The sequence below is a fragment of the Typopeltis vanoorti genome, chromosome 20 (assembly GCF_054136105.1).
Source record: "Typopeltis vanoorti isolate ZY-2024b chromosome 20, IOZ_Tvanoo_1.0, whole genome shotgun sequence".
NCBI lineage: Eukaryota > Metazoa > Arthropoda > Arachnida > Uropygi > Thelyphonidae > Typopeltis > Typopeltis vanoorti.
Window position 1 is genome coordinate 58,830,557 of NC_143568.1, and position 20,620 is coordinate 58,851,176.

The following is a 20,620-nucleotide window of genomic DNA, read 5'->3' on the forward strand; positions in this document are numbered from 1 at the left end:
CCATAATCAGCACGATCACTAGACTTAAATACGATAGAACGTGTGTGTGTGTGTGTGTGTACGTCTTAGCCGTTGCATTGAACACCAACAGCTACTGCCTCGGTTATTTGGTGGGCTAAAGGTTGCTCTAATGAAAGAATTAGATTGGTTGCTACAGAATCTTATGGACACCCTTATATCGAGCGTGGTCCACCGCTGTCAGGCCTATTTAGTAACGAGAGGGGGACAATACTGCTTTTCTGATATTATGTGAATATATTTTCGAGCATATTGTGCATGATCTTTTTTGATTATTCTTATATACCCCTATGTAAGTTTCCTTATACTTGTCTGAGATTTTTCGCTTCGTTGTTATTCTATTGTACCAAATATCTTGCTTACTGCTTGAGTTATACAGATCTTCAAAGTACTTTGTTAATTTCGTCAGGAAATGTACAACACGCATATAACAAGGACTTGTCTATTTAAACAATTCTTGATGACGTAATGAATAACTGAAACTTGAAAAGAAAAAGAAAAACGAACGTATACCCAGACAGAAAACATTTACTGTAACATACACTGGTGATGATTCTAGTACGTACTGTACTGTATATATTTCTTGTCAATTCTGGAATGTTCTATCATTAACATCTAAAGATCTATAGTATGAAGGAGAAATGATAAAATGTTACACTTTTAATATTTTTATTCGAATATCTAAAAGAGTTTGTGATATCTCTTGAAAAATGTGTGCATGATAGGAAAAGAGTTGTCATTTTCGTGTTTAGCCTGTATCGGCCTGTGTCATAGGAAAACAACAAAGAGATGAATACTGCACGATATCAACAATGCAAGACTAATCTAAGCCACAAATTATTACATTTAAAACGTTTTCCAGCCTTTTTAAATTGAGTTTACATTCAATATTCTGGAGATGCATAATTACAAGTGCGAAAATCATATAAGAAAACGTCATAAAAGAAATTTAATTAATGACCTATTTAATTAAACTGAATGACTAAAGAATGATCCGAGCATATTTCAAAAACGGATCTTTAAAAAATATAAGCAAACACCGGTGGCTTTTTTTTTCCTTTGGAAGTTCTTTAATCTGTTAATGGGTACAGAAGTACGTGCAAGTTAATCCTCGCCTGATCCACTGCTTGTGATTGATGAAACTATTTGGTGGCAGAAAACATTACTGAGAAAGGGCTTTGAATGATCGAACAACTGTGCTGTAATAAGAACCAAGAAGTTGCACATTGTTCAGCAAAGTAATTTTCTACGGAAGGCACGCGCGCGTGCTCATACAACCATTAATTAAAGCAGCTTATGAAAGTTTTTCAGAACTGAATTCCTAGAGAGAAAGTGAATGTTGAATAGTCTTTCATGTGCACGAAATGTAATTAATATTCATGAGTATTATTAGCCAATTAATTAATCTTCCTATTCCCTTATGCCGGACGTAAATTCCTTCGAAGCTCTTGGCCGTCTTTCAGTGCTATATTTCCGCCTCATTTTACATACAGCTTTGTAAACAACGCTTTAGCTTATAAATACAAAAATGGAGTATGGACCTTCTATAAAAAAGACATGCATATTTTTAAAATAAAATCTCATTTATAAATCCTGCTTTACAGACAGTTTGTTTAATCTTTAAACAAACTTAAAACAAGTTTGTAAAATCAAGGTCGAATATATAAATTGGTTATTATTTGTTGAAAGGGCACTAATCAATGTTTGTTGTACCTACAATAGAACAGAACACAAACGTTCAACAGTCAATAATTTCGAAACTTAGTGTCTACTTTGTTCAATGCGTCAAATGTCAAATAGTCATGGACATTGTCATGGATTCTGCCATGGTTTAATCCTGCAAGATAATACGTAAACCATCTAGAGGAATACACGAAATTAACTGGCATAATACGCTGGTCTCATAGATTTAGTTACAATGGTTGTAATTCCATCGAAACCAAACTAATCCAAAGTGCACCAATTGATAGATGTGTAATCCTACTTACGACCATTGATAATATTATTCAATACCATGAAAGCAGATTTTAAAAAAATAATAATTCGGAATATTGCATCCATAACTGAAAAAATTGCATAGCAATTACAATCGCGTGGTTTTCCATTCTTGCTACTGTAGGTTACATGTTGCTCGTGTAATAATTTAAATTACTGGAACTACCAATTAGCACTAGTATTGTGTTTTAATTAAGCATACGAGTGAGTGTTTTATGTGTAAAATTTCCACAGCAATAAAAAGTCATGTACAATGTATAATGCTTTAATTTTGAGAACAGAATATTTATCATCATCATCATGATTATTTGTCGGTATATAACGTGACTTGTTTCCAATTAACCATTCTGATTCCAACCTGGATCGGAAAGATCCAGGTTGGAATCTTCATGTATGACATGAATAACCTTACTAAGACTCTTCAATTAAAAGTAAGTTAGCTGGTCTCGGTACGGAGGTGGAGGTTTTTCTTCGGGAAACTCGGGATTTTTCTCCTTCAAAAGAGGCCCCGTGAACACACATACCAACATACAAAAAATACTTGCTTTTGGGGATGCAGAAGAGGAGTGACCAGCAGGCTGCATGAATTGGCTATAACATCGAATCAAGAGACTCAACCCGTCTCAGGCCGAGGGGAATTGGGGAAATGAGGAGATTTAAACAGCAATATCTGTTTTGGTATCTCCCTACCACATAAGAAAATATACGAGGAGGTCCGGAAAGTTTTGATAAACACTTAGAAAAAAAATGATATTAAAACAAATGATATAAACACAAGAAAGAACATAAGAGGGTATAAGAACATAAGTTACCTTCATAACTTTGCTACTGGTATGTTCTTTCTTGTGGTTATATCAGTTGCTTTAACATCATTTTGTTCTAAGTGTTTATCAGAACTTTCCAGATCCCACGGGTAGTTGTTGTTTTTAAGATAATTACAATATATTTCATTGCGTAAGTTTCTGTGGAGATAGGACATTGTCGAAATATTTTATCCAAAATGTTTTATTGTATGTTACTTATTTCATTCGTTTACCGAAATTCGGTTTTATTGGAATGTTTCTCATGCGAATATTGTACTCCTGTAGCATTCTTAGTTGGCCATTTTTTAACTGTATAATGAAGATTGGAAAGCGTTTCCAGTTCAAGTTATAACAGCCGCTGGATAAAAAATAAAGAAGAAACTAGATAAATGAAGGTCTTTCAAAAAATCAGCCTTCTTCTTCTTCTATAAAGATAAAAAGGCACTTACAACATCATATTAATTTGAATAAGCGTACGTTGTCGGCATAGTTAAGCCTGCCAAAAACTCTCCACGTAATATTCAGCAACGGTTAAGGCATCTATCACCGCATTAGACGCACGTGCAGACACGTAATGCTTATAAAAATGATTACAATGCTATCAAGAACCCATTAGCCTAATGAAGTTGTTTAGCTCCATCTCCTTAATGGGAGAATCATCTAACCCTAAAATGGCCGCTTAAGGGAAGCTAAAATAACCTTTGGGAACATTATCAACACTTTTCGGGATTAAAATTTATGTCTGCTTTATCGGCAACACACTCTCAATGCTATTTATGGAATTCATTATGAACCTTATGCATTAGCCTGATAAAACAATCTTAATTGTTATTTGTGTTTCAACGCTATTTATGGAATTCATTACTATTATAAACGATTCAAATTTGTTACTTTAAAACTACAAAAACTGCTTATTGAATTGTTAAACGCTAGATTTATAGCTACTGTCTATACTGAAGTAGATTAAACTTGATATTTTGAATGAGTTAATAATAAGCGACCTTTAAACCCTACATGTCGGTCAACCGAAGCGGAATTTATTTCCATGTGGTGGAGTTCCTTCTTGGCCCATGGCCCCCACAATGCAAATCAAGCAAGATACACCATTAAGAACTGAAAAGGTATCATTTACTTGTTAATGTATTTTGAAAACAATCTATTTTTATACATTGATTTTAGCACGCTTTATACACAGAGAAGAGAAATATAAATTATTATTATTATTATTGTTATTATTATTATTATTATTAAGAGAGACCTCTAGGTAATCAGGAACTCATCGAGGAAGGCCATACCAGCTGTCATACCTATTCTTGAATTCATTCACACTGCTTGCACACACAACATCCAATGGCAATTCATTCCAATCGCGCACTACTCTATGACAGAAAAAAATCTAGTCTTAACCTCCTTCTTGACAGCATTCATTCTCAACTTTCATGGATGCCCTCTCGTCCTTTCCCCACCCTCCATAAATCGAAAAATTCCATCAATTTAAATCCTGTATGACCCTTTCAGAAGTTTGTATGTCTCAATCATATCACTCCTCTTTTTCCTGTTTGCTAGTGTCTGCAGTCTACAAATTCTCGATCTGTCTTCATAATCAGTATTCCATAATCCTGATATCATTTTAACACTTTTCTTTGCACTCTCTCTCCAATATATCAGAATCACAACGGAAACCAGGAGACCAGACCTGCGCACAATAATCCAAGTAAGGTCTTATCAAAGCCTTGTAAAATGGCAAAATAACTTCCTTATCTTTGCATGTCAAGGTTCTTTTCAGCATTGCCATTTTTCTCTGAGTTGTAATTACAATTTTTGCTATACGATCCTTGAACTTGAACTTCCTGTCTACTAAAACTCCAAGATCCCTCTCAGAATGGAGAATGCTACTCATACACTGCATATGAGCAGCATTCCTGATTACCTTACCTATCTTTACATCATCAGTAAATCGATGTATGTCGCATGTCAAATCCTTCCCAATGTCATTAATGTACAGATTGAATAACAGTGGACCAAGGACTGATCCATAAGGCTCACCACTGATTACCTTGAATCTTGCATATTTAAACCCCCACATATACCGCTTTTTGATATCTCTCAGTCAGCTATCCTCTTGTTCACGTTAATGATTTATAATCCAAATCCATTTATGGAGCAGTCTTCAACGATGTACTCTGTTAAAAGCCTTAACAAAATCCAAAAGTACCACGGTGTATCCATTCCCCATGTCGAACTAAATATGGATATATTTAATTAACTAGCAGTAGTTATTTAAATATTACGCCAAGAATAATTATAAAGTGGCTAAATCATTTTCAAGGGATATAAATTGACAAACAAGTTAGCACAAACTGCAAAGGATGTTCAAATGTATGTTGGTATGCCTAAAACCATAATATGCACAATTAGCATAACTCGGTATGATTACCGGAGCTAGCGGTGTAGGCGTCCCAGTGGCACTCATTATAAACACAGAAAGAAGTAAAGCACTAGCACGTGCTTTACTTCTTTCTGTGTTTATAATGAGAATGGTGACTAGTAAGTTGCTTTATTAAAATATCGCTTAAGAAAACATGAAATCATTTAAAACGTGGATGGTTACGAGATCAGTTTAATGCATTCGATATATTGGTCAGTTAATTTTGTTTTGATTATTTCAATAAAATAGGAATGCAGATTTGCGTTGTGTTAATAAGATATTTGAATAATGGTTGCTGAACTTTGTTAAAGGCTTGTTGAGCTTCTTGCTCATTCGCGTCAGTAAATATATTACAACCTCTCTATCTTTAGCATGTGGAATTCCCATGCCTCCCCCATCAAATCCTCTTAAGTACTGGAAATAATCCTCTAGGGACCACAGGATACTATCTTCGCATGAAATAATTGCAACCACTTTGCTAATTTCAGCCTTGCACTCGTTTTGTTACACTTTTTCCACCTTTCGAGGACCTAACAATAAACGACCGCCACCAAACGTATCAGGAAAAAAACAACAGACAAACACGAGATACAGTGACGGAAGGGCATGTATTGCTGCAAATCACAAGCTAAAGCAACAGACACCAACCACGCTTGCCATTCCATAACCCATATGATGTCTTTTGCTTGGTTTAGGGTAATTAACACAGAAGTGTTTAATATTGTTGGATCGTAGCTTCTGCTCAATCATGTTTTATCGTCTTTTAACTCTCTCTCTCGTTGGTATTTATTGGTTGTAGGCTGATATATCAATCGAATATGAAGAAAATTTATATTATACTGCGCCACTCCATATTCATAAATTGCAAGAGCAACTTAGATAAATCAACCTTCAACTGTATCAGGTTATCATAAGTTGATTTTAGGCCGAGGTTTTATTTTTATTACATAGGGTTCCCGCTGAGATTCGAATTATTTTAATGGCGGTGCAATGAAACAATCAGGGAAATACAAGATTCAATTCAAACAAAATTATTTAATGCAGTGTCACATAAATTACATTATAACACAGTATTCCAACAGGGATATTACAATTAAACGAATATAAAACTCTCATTAAGATTCTAGTATACTAGTCAGCTGAGCTTAAACTTTATAATTAAAGATTATATTTAACAGATCTTATCCTTCTTGTTACAAAGGACTTCTATCATAACTTTACTCTGGTCAAGATTACGTTTCATAACATTTTAAATATCAAATCAGTTCAAGATATTCACAAAGAATACAACTCATGAACCATCAGACATTCATTTGTAATTCTCTGAGCTCAGTTAATCAATTTTAGTTCATGTAAGTTCGAGATTCCTAAATTACAACAAATAGGCTTCATAGTATTCTCATTCACTTAATGAACACTTAATTCAATAACATAGCGTTTATCATTTGAGGCGGGAAAAGTCTTAGCACATCACATTTTAAATCTTGACTCGCTGAATACTGCAGCTAGGAACAATTTACTTTCGGAGGAATTAATTTTCGTTACTTCTCAGTAAGTATAGTAGAGGTAATCTTACCAGGATATAGCTTCAACACATAAGTAGATTGAACAACAAATTTTAAATCCTTGCTGACTTTTACTTTCTAATAACGCAGACTTAAAAGAATCATCCACTTCCGCGACTGATTTATAGACTCGGGAGAATTATAACCTTTATGCACTTGGTTTAAATTATCATCTATTTCTTCTTTTTCTTATACGTATTATCCTATTTCCTGCACTATTCCACTGTTAGGCATTAGGAAGTTTTGGTATAAATCCAACTCAGAAAAAAGTAAGTTAATGTACCAAGCGAGTCCCGGTCCTTGAAATTCCGTTTTCGGCACACATCAAAATTCCCTTCCAGTCTCCAACTACCGTTCTCTATACTTCCCTACTCGATTCTCTTTTTATACTTTCGTTTTCGTATCCACTTCTTACTTTTTCCCGCTAAAAACTGGTTCTCACCGGTTAGGCTCACATCAAACTCGCCTTGTGCATAGTAGAGAGTAAACATGCGCTAACTAAAAATAACATAATTTCTCATAGCAACCAATCAAGTGATACCACAAAGAATCTTCTGGATATATCAAAATTACATATATTACAGTTTCTAACATTAAATTAAAGGAATTAAATTCACGAAATTAATTATATTTTAATACACAGCTTTTCATAACTGTAATTTATCCCAAACATATATAAATAAATACATATCGATTAACATAACTTGAAGAAATTACATAAATAGCAAATTATGAGCATGAGACTATTAGTTAAAAAAAAAAAATGTTGCTCAGGGAATGCTGTTGGAATGTTATGTTGGACTCTGAATGATATATTAACAATTTCCATTTCTCTTCATTCAGAATCCAACAATATAAATTTTATTATTATTAATATCCCTTAATGGGTTTAGGTTTGTAAAATATACGCAAAGTGTAATGTGTATTAACATCTGAACAGGATTAACCGGTCCGAAGGAATCCTTCCTGTGCATGCGCTTTGACTTCGAACATGACGAACATTATAGACGTGTAATACTGCTGTGATTAAGACTAAGCTATTGTACAAATGGATATGTTTATTTACAGTAATTTTGTGTGTTGATAATAGATGACGGGGTGGATAAGAATCCTATCTGTTATTCAGCAAATTAGGTAAATACTGAGCACTCGAATAACATTATACTGCTTCACTATCGGATTGCTTTGTTGTTGTTGATCTACTTGATGAGGAGAGTTCAAATCACAAACTTGGACATTTTTCATTTGCCCTTATCTCTGCCCTTTTTCCTTCGCATCATCACACGCACATCTTTTTGCAAAGTGTTCATTGTTATTCTCGAAAGCAGGGTTCCCGATTATGTTAAAAATAAATAAAAATGCAAACAAAAAATATAAAATTAATAAAAAAAAAAATTAGAAAATTCGCAGATTACCCGCTGTAAACTCCGTTTTCTGGAGAAATGAAATGTTTAATAAAATTAAAATTTGCATCAAATGAAAGCAGAGTTTTAAATTTTTAAAAAAGTACACAATTTTTAATTTAATTTCATTAAACTACTTGCTGTATGTTCAAGATGTTCAAAGCAATATCTGCACTCTGGGAGACAGAATATCTTTACTTTGTTTTGTAGGATCACTAGTAAAATATATCTAGTAAAAGAGTAGATTTTGGCTTGTATTGCGGAAAAAATTGGAAAAATGATAAACATTATGCTACAAATGACAGTAAATAAACCGTCTGCACTATATCAGTCCAAAACGGCCATATTTTTGGTTGTAATAATGAAAGAAGATTTATTGGTTGCATCTGCGAAATAGAATTTTTATAATTATCTCAGATCATTTCCCTACTTTTATATGTTTATCTTAGAGTTTAGAACCTTCATTTGTGTAAATGTGCAAAGCTTTTTCTTCTTTTCCCCTCAATCTTAAGATCATTTTTCATGAATTTAAATCTTTCAAACTGTTTACAAGAATATAGAAGATATTTATTCTGCAATGTATTTTGAGATAGACTAAATCAACTAAAAATAAACTCACGGAATCTTACCTTATTTAATCTATGTACACGCCAAGAATTCTTTAAGGATGTGTAGCTCCTTATCTTATTAGCGTGCATTCTCTAATCTGTCGATAATAATTAAAAAAGGGGTTGCCAGCTGAATTTTCGTTTGATTTTCATAGACAGTCCATCGCTCGAAGTTCAAAAAGAAATTCATTTCAGGTCCACGAATCAATTTTATATAATTAGTTTCTGTTTTCAGTAAAAATTAATTAACGAAAACCGCGAACTCTTAAACACGATATTTTTAATTAGTTGAGGGCTCTTGTTCAAACTGAACTCCTATTGGTTATTTCTATTTCTTCTGTTTCTCTCATAATCTGACGGCTCACTGCATATCTGTTTAATGCCAGCGGGTCCTAACAGAGGTCACCTTTGCTTTTTGAAAATCATGTACAAGTTTATGAAGGCTACAAGACACACTGAGGAGTTGGAATATGCAAGTTCTTCCTTGATTATCCTTTTATTATTTTAGTTTTGCAGCTGACACAATAACAACAATGCTTTTAGTTTCCATGGTTATTTTCTTCTTTCACAGAACTACTCAAATGCAAAACACTTTTTGTCTGCTTTTATAAAAAATTATTTCAAACGTCGATTTTATGGAAAACAGCGATTCATAAGAGTCGTTCTCTCCCAGCTTTTGCGTTTCCAAAGAGAACGAAAAGAAAATTTACTTATTTTTTTCATCTTCAATCAAGATCTTATTTACAGTTTCTTTTCCTGCCTTTGTTCCAAGTTTTTTTGTGGGCAAAGTGAAGTAATTCTTGTAAGACGCTTGCATTTGGAAGTCAAGATACTTTTAACAGAGATTTCTAACATATTTACCACTAGTGAACGCAACAAGCCGAACGTACTTTATTATGTTGGCATCGCATTATCCTTTGATTGTTTCAAGAATAGGTGGCTGTAAAACAGGTGAGATGGGAAAGCGAGAATGCAATACTTACGTTACTATCCTGTTTGTCTTTTTGTTTGTATATAAAAAAACTAGTAAATGCAGTCGATTCTCACCTATAGCAAACTCGTAAGGACACAACACACTAGTTCTTTTTTAGCTGATTGGATCGGGACTTTTCAGTGGTTTGTTATACTGAACGAATTTGATATAGTAGCGTTTTTTAAAGTGAGAATCAACTGCATAAAAAAATGCGATCACATAAGATCGTCTCACCTCCTTTTTAACTGCTCCTCTAGTTCTAGACGAGATTCGAACCCTGGTCTTTCTTAACAAACTGTTATTGTTGTTATTTTAAATTATTGCTAAAGCAACTCAGTCTATGAAACTAGACTATTCCCCCCCCCCTAAAAATTCCATTAAAAACAATAAATAGAATTTCTTGGGGCGGATAAACAAAGCTCAAGGAAGAGCGCTATAGAAAATAATTATAAGACCTCTGGTTGGCTGAGGGGTTAACGCAGTGTTTCTCAACGATTTTTGGATCATGTTCCACCTCAACACCTCAAAGATTTTGATGCTCCCCTCCCCGCTCTAGCACAATAGTCAGCCAAGTTATGAAAAAGTATAATATAAATATGTACTTTAAATAAAAAAGGTAAAATTGTTTTTAATTTGGCTTTCTTCAATTAATATATATTTTATATTACACTTTGTATATTATAAAACATAAATTGAACTGAACTCGGGAAAATAAAATTCAAGTTAATACGATCCTTGAGTTTGATGTCTGCTGCAAAGATATTTGAGGTACTAATTTAGTCATTTTAAATCTCAAATCCCCATGGTTTGTGATATCCACAGACGATTTCTTTTTTCAGTAGCAAGTCATTTAAAGCACTAAAGCCACGTTCAACTAAATATGATGACGGGAAGGCCAACAGTATTTTTTTTTGTTTTTGCAAAACTAGTTGAATTTCGGTATTTCGTTTCTGTCTCGTCAGAAAGCCATGCCATTATTCTTTTTATGTTGAATAAAGTTCTAATAGACTCATCATTTTGCTTTTCTGAGAATTCTTCTTCTTACTGTATTTATGTTGACTGCTGTACTAGTGATGTCAGCTTTTTTTTCTTGAAAAGTCAGGGCTGCAAAATCGACAATTTATCGTCGACAATGGTGAGTGTTTTGAGTATATATCGGTGATGAGATGAGGAATGCATTTCTAATTCTAATCATTTTCTAATTGCCCCCCCCAAAAATATTGAAATTGTCCCCCTGTGGGGGCGTACGTCCCACTTGGGAAACACTGGCTTAACGTATCCATTCTCCACCTAACAGGGCTACACGTTTGAATTTCAGTGTAGGTGTAGATGTTTTTGATCGCTTTTAGATGGGAGATGAACATTACTGTCCGGTGTGAGACCACCACTCTGCTTGCTGGAGACCTGAAATAGATCGACGAAAGTTCCATGTTTGGTCTCTAAGAGGTAAGGTTTGAGTTTCCGCACCAGCAATGGAATTGTATTTTCCCATCAAACGCAAAAATTCTAAAATGAATTAATAAAAAAAATTTAAAAAAAAAGAAAAATCCCAAATCCATATCTCACTGATATTAATGCACTATAGGCTTATAACCTTTCTGAATAAGAAACGGACCAATTGTAAGTCGGACTGAATTACAAAACGGTTAGATAAAAGAGAAAATAAACTTGATGGAGGTCAACGCTGCACTTGGAATAAAAATTAACCCATTTTCCTTCAGGATTTTGTCCTGAACATCTCTTGTATCTGGAACAGTTATCTACAATGAAGCTAGAGAGAGAGAGAGAGAGAGAGAGAGAGACGTTTTTCTGTAACTGTCTGACGGCTTCAAGGTGATTTGGAAATCCTTTGCTGACATAAGGATGAGATTCACATTTTAAAGAATAGAAGTTGCGCTTTAAATCTTTATTTATGAGAAGGGAATTCCTTTATTTATATGGATTTACCTTGCCATTATAGATCAGTTGATGGCGGCATAGGTATTAAGATGGAGTTGATTTTTAGAATAGCTGATAAAGAAAGACACCTTTAAAGGCGACTATACCATCTGCAGATTTCGACAGAAGAGAACTGTTCATAATTAATGAAGCAGTAGATGTTTAACTCTGCGTGCTTATGATACTATTTCTACTAGGTAGGCAGGCGAGTTGTAAGAGTGTTTAATTTTTGAAACACATTCTGTTGTTTAAAGTTTTCATTATTCCGTATTCTGTGAAATAGTATTCTCGACTGTCTGATAGCTGAAATATTTAAATATGGCTGTTTAAAAAAATTCTAAAACATAACCGTCTTCATTTATTTTTCAAATAATCCAGTAGTAAAAACAAACGTTTGTTTTCTGGAGTAATTCTGATATTCGTCAAGACATATGAGAATTATTGTGATTCTGCATTTTTTTAAGGCAAAGATATTCATGACTAAAACAATGGTCAGTTCGCATTCTCAGTTAGGGTAATCAGTTTTTAGAAATACTTCGAGCAAAACAGGAAGCCATCTTGTTTGAATTTTATGAAAAACTAGCAAAAATTGGTTTGTGCAAAGCTATCAGTGGCGAATTCTTCATGCTTGCTGTGCAAGCTCATTAATTGAGAAAGCAGTAATATTTGTTTGTTAATAAATGCATGCATTTATAAGCATTTCATTTAGGCTTTTATTTTTATAGACAGAAGACGTCTTAAGCTTGCGCGGCAATAATTGAGCTTAGCGTTGTGTATCGAAGGCCGATGCTTGCTCGTCTAGTCAAAGCTACCTTGGCTTGCTCGGTTGTAGGAGCTTCTAGGTCCTCGCAGCAGCACTGTGATCATGCGCGTGCATAGCCATTTCCGCTCCCTTCACGTCGTCTTAAACATAAGGCCATACGCAGTCAAAGTAGCTCTAGCCAGCGAGCTTCAGCCAGCCTTTACAAGTGTGCGTGTTGCTTGGGAAAATTAAGTTACAACCAACTTTTTTATGACGATGTTATTGACCAGTTCATAAAAAAGAACCGTAGGGTAGAATTTGTATTCAAGTAGATAAATTAGATAAATCAAGTAGATAAATGCACATAAATGTCTAAATATATAGGTTTCAATGGTCAGTAATTCATTATTCCGCTAATCAGACTTCACTCACACCTCTCGCTCCCTGAATGATAACAAGAGCAAGCGTGAATTTCAAGACCAGCATTCGTCCCTGAAAGCTATAAAAATTTCGAGAGAGCGATATCTACATACGACTGGCGAACTTGCTTACCTCCACAAGGTGCGGGGGGGGGGGACTATCCACGACGTATAATTAATTTTTATTACCATAAGCGGAACACATAATTCTTTATTAGTGCCACACTGCTAACAGTAGTAACATGCTTGCGACAAATAATATGATAAGAATATCAGACAATGTTATTGTATGGGAAATGTAGCAAAATATATGTTAATTACTGTGTAAAACAGTTCCAAATAAATAAATAAATAAAATAAATTGATGCACTTTGATGCACTCCTAGTTCAAGACGAAACCTGGCCATATAATGCCGATTTTATCCACAATCTCAGTCACTGGGGATGGAAGGTTATTCATCGCTTTCGTATACCAGATCTAACTGATAATAAATGTCACGCGATGTGACATTTTGGGGACACTAAAATCTCACAATGCTTCGTTATTTCTGTAGACAGAGATAACAAGCACAAACTCCATATTTGAAATTTCATGACAGCAGGTGCAGTGCAGCCACCTACAGAGAAAATGATAAGTAACATATTATGGATTCGTCTTTTATTCGCGTATTTGAAATATTTATAGCACTATAAAAATTCAAATGCATTTCGGCATGCTTTTAATAAGATTCGATGGGATTCATTTCACATTGAAAACAATACAGTAGTTCATTTCACACAATATTTTGTTCACCTTATTAAAATTAAGAAAGTCGTGTTCTGGTAATAACACTCGTAGACAGCACTTGTTTAAAAGAATTTGCTTAATAAACATCACATCCGAGAGGTTAGCCTAGTGACTATGCGCTTCGCAACCGTATTCCTGGGAAAGGAGTGTCCTGGGTTGGGTTCGATTCCCGTCGCTGACGTGAGGAGCTTGAGGATCTTTCTCAGGCATAGCCAAATTAGCCGATCTTGGGCGTGGACAGCAGGGTTTTTCTCTCCAGTTTATCTGGAGTTTTTCCTCTGGCAAGCAGGCAAACCAGCCCCGTGAACACACGCAGCTACAGCCATAGATTATACCGGGAGATATAGGGCTAGTCACTTTATCCTCGGGACGGGTACGACTTAGTAGGGCTAAGATAGCTGTGTAACAGGCCAGTAGGCCTAACACGCTGAACAGAGAAAAAGAAGAAGCATCACTATTTCTAGAAAACAATAACGATGCTTCACAAATTTTACCAGTAGTAATGTTTCGGGCAATAGATAATAATGTCGAGATTTGCTTTTAGTTCCTTTTGGCGAGTACAAGCCAAGTGATATTAATTAGAATACAGTGAGAGTTAATGACTTAATACAAAAACTACATGTAAATAAATGAACTAGAAGTACAATTAAAAAATTATATCTTATCCTACGGATAGGAATCGTCTAGGTTTGCCTTAACTGATGAGCCTTCCTCGAAAAGATCGGAACTGTCGAATGATTTGAATCCATAATTTTTGGAAGTGATCCTGCAAAAAATTCTATCGAAATCATTCTGATGATTTAGGCTCTATTACTAAATTACTGACAACAGCATAAGGATAGAAATAAATGGTTCTTTATGCGCCTTGTTTTAATTGGAAGGACACGTAATATTATTCAAATTCAATCAGGCAAGGTTTTAATTACTTTTAACCAATCGATATTTTGAAAAATTCTATTTAATTATATTAATTATTGACGATCGCAAACTACGCATTCGGATTCAACGATAAATTCAACCTCGTTTAGCTTCTTCTGCTTTAACCGGATAGAAACACATCGTTATTCAGATAGACGCGCACGAGACGAGAGCAGAAGATAATTTCACGAAGCATTTTAGGCTTGATCTGAGATATTTTTGGTGGAAATGAGTAAAGCGTCGTGCAATATTCATATCAACTGGAGAACGTTTTTTGGTCCGAATGCAGAGTAATACATTTATATTCATAAGGCAATTTATACTCTGTTTATAGAGTACATTTATTTTCCCTTTCTTTCTGTTCATTCTTTAAAAAGGTTGCGCGGTTTTTCATCTTCGTGCATTCATTGTATATTATGATCAGTTACAAAAACTGAAATCGCATTAAATCTTGTATATAAATGTCCGCATTTGCCAGTAAACTAAATCGAATCTTTTACTCTAAGGAAATGGAAGAATTCCGTAATTCAAGATGCACTTTAAGAAATGACGTCAAATGTAAGGCAATGATTACACGTAACTCTGATAGAAGTTTAGACTAACCTTTGATAAGAGGAAAGTAGATTTTCTGGTAAGTGGACGAGTAACGTAACGCTTTTCAATTCCTCGCCCACTTACTGCAACACTGAAGCGAAGTTTTCTCATTTTCAGCATCCATTATAGAAAAATGGAAAGCAAAAACAAGTTCTACTTCGTAATGGCGTCACTAAATTTAAGAAATCAAGAAAAAAACCTTTTTTTTTATTTTTGTCATTCGCTGCAAAATTCGTAAACGAATCATTATTTATGTTTAACATTAAAAAAAAAAAGACATTAATTAATGATTGCATTCGACAAACAAACATTATAATAATACGGACTTCCATAAATGTCGCTATACTCTTCACATACATCGTGTTCATCACTGGTAACATTAGCATCACAGAAATTAAAATCACAGAAAGCACTTAAAGATATTTCTGTTTTAATATTGCTCTTCAATTTCTTTTTCTTTTCAAGTATGCAAATATTTGTTTACCTTAAAAATATAATATATTGTTGCGTCAGATTTTGGAACGTGGAGCACTAACAATACTAGATCACAACCAATGTTGATTGCAATCAAGTATTGTTGGAAAATTTTATATTTCCAGTATTGTTATAATTGGAATTGTTTAGCACACCTAAAAAATAATTTGCTCGTTCAAAGCTTTAAAATTTATCATTCAAATTAATTTGTAAATAAAAATATATAAAAAATGTTTGTAGCATGGATTCATAGCTTAAAGATATGTCTACCCAAAGCTGTGAGCTATACCTTTAATAGCGTGAATTCTGTAGTTTTCTGTGATGCGGTAAAAAATCGCAGTTTCTGAGAGAAAAATTCTCTGTCAGAAATCGACTTACTTGGGAATTGGCTGATAAACGATCAAGAAAAAATTATTTTAGACGGCTACTACTACTGTAGAATCGAATGTATTTCTCCTGCCAGTCTGGTGTTACGGTACAAGAAGCCGAAAGTACGCTTTTAAATATGAATGTTCTAAAAGGTTAACTATAAGTGTTCTTCGAACCTAATTCTTGATTCTACTAATTCTACTATACTTGAGTTGTGTGATGTATTTTGAGAATGTTTCTATTATAAAAGAAGTGCGTTTTTGTTAAAAGGATACACAGTAGATTAGATTTTGATATCTCCTTTTCGCAAAGCTCCGCTTGATTTGTAATAAATAGATAACTGTCAAGAACACTTGAAATTAGTTTGAATGTTATTATTGCCCAAAACGTTTTACTGAGAACAAGAAGCAACAGCATTGCTTGTTTCCCAGAAACAGACACACTCATTAAAATGTCTTTACAGCAATAAGTCCCTGTAAAATGGTGAGACAAAAACATTTTGACAAAAGATTTCTGAGAAAAACATTTTACAGGAACTTGTCCCTGTAAAAACGCTTTACAAGACTTTAGGTTAGAAAGACATTTAAAAAACATTTTGCGGAGACATTCTAGGCAGTTAAAGTATGAAAATGATGGATTGAACTTATTTTGCAATAGTATTCAGTTAGGCTGAATACTATTGCAAACTTCCCCTTGAAGTTGACTGTTCTACTTCTCTTTATGCTGCCCACTTGTTTGCTTGCCTGATTCTTGTAATTCTCCATTGGCTCTTACGAAATATACCGTCTCTGCCAAAGAACGAATGGCTGGATTGATGTTTTTTGGTTGCAAGGTCATTCCTAGAACTGTGGACTGAAATTGCAACGAAACCTGCACGGGCATCTGGGCCCTACAATCATAACACTCAAAAACAGTAAGGGGATCCAAACGTAATGCGACGTACCTAATCAACTGCATTCTTTATTTATATTTTCTTACTCATGAAAACGAAAAAGTTAAGTATGTAAGCAAAAGGAACTATCAGGTAAACAGTGACTAGGATTGACAAACGATGGCCATCAGAGAAATACATTTTTAATATGATTGGAGGGAAAACCGAATGTATTTTCCATATCAAGAGAGAAAGCTAAAGCATACTTTTTTAAAATTTATTTCTTTATATTTATTGGAAAGGAAGTGAATTTAAAATATCCTGTGGCATATAAAAGGACCAGTTAATTCTGGCTTCGTTCACTAGATGGCTGCACTTTTGACTTTAGCGCGTAATATCAGAAAAAATCTATTTTTTAAATGTTTGTTTATTCAGTTGGTATATTTTACCATAATTTTCTTAGATCATTTGTCGAGGAAGAGATATTTTGTTGACGTTATCCTTCATCGTGGAGGCAGAAAGAGAGATATAAATGCTGGTTGCTACACGTTACGTAGATCGAGTCAGGCTTTTATTCACAGGATACACCTGTTGATCTAAGGGAATTGCAGGCGGTTCTGGTAAGTTTATCGTTTTCTTATAAACTTCACGACGTTGGTAGCCATCCATTTCTTGTGGCCATCGTGCAGGAGAATATTTCTGTTGTCATGGGACAGAGTACGTTAAACACTCCAGCGCAAACGACGAGTGGAGGATATCGCTGTCATGGCAACGCGTACAGCGGTCACTACAGCAGGCTTTCTATGAACGATTTACATGAGAAGCCGAGTTTGAGAGATGCACAAGGTAATCCACTTGTGTCCGCTACCCTCGCATGACGAACGACGCTCGTGGGAAAGATGCATCACTCAAATGCGATTGTGATAACCTTTTAGCATCAGACACTTTCTTCAAAGTCTCGCGCTTTCCAAAAACCCATCAATCTTGCAGCAATAGCGGATTACAATTTAAACGTGTTTGGGCGACCACGTAAACATTTACTTAGACGCTCTGACTTGACCTTCTTGCGAGACGTTTTTCAACAAGAAAAATAATTGCTTAACAGACGGTGGGATATGTTACCGATCATTTTTCAAATATTTTCTTAATCGTGTATTAACCCCACGTAATCCAACACATCCGTTCGTCAGGTATATAACAGGTAATCATCAGCTTTTTAATGAGAAATTAAGTCGTTCCCTAAAGAAGTGCGATGTCAACTTTGAGCTTGGACTTGTGTCTTAATCAACTCATTAGTGAAGAAAGAAATTCTTAATCGAGTACTTTTTCTGTAAACCAGAAAACAAGAGCGCAAGAAAACTTCAGACTCAGCCTTGGTACAACGAAGGTAACCCGAATTAAGAGATTTTACTGATTTAAGTGTTCATATTCATTCAAACTGGCACGCATTAGTTAAAGGATGCTTGCTGCAAACTCATAACTGCTTAAACAGAAAGAGAGATCATTATAAGTAACAATACGAAGGACGTCCAGAAGGTACGTTTCTTTTTTAAATATTTTCACTGCAGCGCTGCGATCGCAATGATGCGCATGAGTGCTGAGTTTGTTGATTCCTAAGCAAGGCGTTGGTGCCATTTTCAGACAATCTCGCAGTGCGTACGCTTCTTGGCGTGTGTTTATAATGTCTAAGAAAATCGAATCACCTACCGCATGTGAAATTAGGTCAATTACCCGTTTCTTGAATGCGAGGAACGTTAAAGCAGCTGAAATTTATCGGCAAATTATTGAGGTTTATGGAGAACACGCAATGAGTGATACAATGGTCGGCGTAACACAACAACTTCTAGCCACCTTCGGCTGGGAACAATTCCATCATCCCCCATATAGTCCTGACCTCGCGCCAAGCGACTTTCACCTTTTCAAACATCTGAAATTTTTCCTTGGTGGCCGGCGGTTTCAAGACGACAACGAGGTCAAAGAAGCAGTCAATACATGGCTTGCATCACAGGCGGCAACCTTCTATGACGAAGGTATACAACTCTTGGTGCCCCGTTATGATAAGTGCCTGAGCAATGGCGGAAATTGTATAGAAAAGTAGTGAAAGATGTCTACTTTAATTTCCAATAATTTTTTTTAAAGTATATTTTTGTTTTTCTGACAGCCAATTTCATTAATATATTTATGAAAAGGAATGGGCAGATGGATAATAATCAGTTGAATTATGAATTACGGATGAGGCAACTATGGCTTAAGGCCAATATTTGGTTTGGTTATCTTGTAAAAACACAAGTTTTCGATGGGAAAAATTTCACCACCTTCATATGAGACTGACTGACTTAATATTCAGTTCAAAATCTTTACAATGCTCATTCACGTCATCGATGGGACTTAAAACCAAGTCCTTCCATTCGAAGGAAAAATTACCCATAAAGCAGATTTGGTTTTAAGCTTTGTTTCTAATTCTTCCGTTTTTTACTCTTCTCTCTCTCTCTCTCTCCCTTTTTTTATGATTGTTGCACATCCTACAAATATGTACCTGTTTCTAGTTTAATCAGTGAGTAACCTCATCGAACTATTCTTTCAGGTGTAAGTGTGTGGGAAGCACTGCCGAGGCAATGCCTGGGAAGATCCTCTCGTTTTTCTTCCACATATGGCAAATCTAAAAATTAGTTCATTGCTAGCTACTTCCTAATGTTCAGATTTTCTATAAATCGAACACGGCAATACAACTGGATATCAACAAATATTCTGCAGGAATATTTGTTGATAAAACGAACCATTTGTTTGTAAAACGAACCATCTAACAGAAAAATCCACAACTCCAAGCGGTTCGCCCACCCCCATAAATTCCTCACAAACGGTAAACCAAGATTCTTCGTCTAAATTTCGACCTAAGAGAAATGTATTTTATTACCTCAAAACAATTTATTTTTCTTGACCCAAATCGAACTTTCTGTTAGTCTAGTAGCCGGACTTTTCATCGTTCTTAATGAATCTTTCCCATAAAAGAAGAAATATATCAGTAGGGTTTCTTCCGCTGTTACATATGTGAATATCCATCTCTCCAATTTTTAGGTCATGCTTTGCTCAAAATGCTGGTAACATTTTCTATGTCATCTTGTTTCTTTTATTTTGTTTTATCTCCTCGTAACTGAACAATCATTCAGAACAATGGAGTGCAAAGTGAGAAAGGGACAATCCAATTACAAAATACAGAAGACAGATCCTTGTGTATTGGGACTTTTATCCAAATGTGATCAAAACTTCAGAGATATCAGTATTAACCACTTTTGAGCTACTCTGAACTTTTCAATGACATTTGAAAGTTCAGAGTAGCTCAAAATCGATAATGCAAAATTGGACCAGCAATCATTTATTAGTTAATGAGGTCTTTGCGAGGTGTAGAAGTTAAAACTGATGGTGTGAATTTCTCCATGAAGTAATCTTCAATGATAAAGAATAATTGTGTTTCTCTGGAATACTGTAAAATGTTTTCCGTGTTCGATTTCCATCTCTCAGGAGCCGAATTTTCAGTTCCAGAGTCTAAACATGTGACTGTTTAAGTAAGTTCAGGCTGGGCGGTTGTGTTCGCATCATGCGATGATTATCTAGTATGTTATCCACTCGATGAGCTAGGCCGACCATTGACTAATATGGTGGGCCTAGCGACACAACAAATTTAATCCAAGAAAACAAGAGTGTCATCTGTAGAGCA

The 20,620-nt window shown here is 34.9% G+C and overlaps 1 protein-coding gene across 1 annotated transcript in view; it reads right to left on the minus strand.

The window, feature by feature from the left end:
• Window positions 1-11,156: 11,156 nt before the first annotated feature.
• LOC150095469 (uncharacterized) overlaps window positions 11,157-20,620 on the minus strand; it is a 142,556-nt gene continuing 133,092 nt past the window's right edge. The window contains exon 13 of the mRNA XM_090410684.1: window positions 11,157-11,299. Coding sequence (XP_090266810.1) covers window positions 11,157-11,299 — 143 coding nt within the window. The remainder of the gene's footprint in view (window positions 11,300-20,620) is intronic.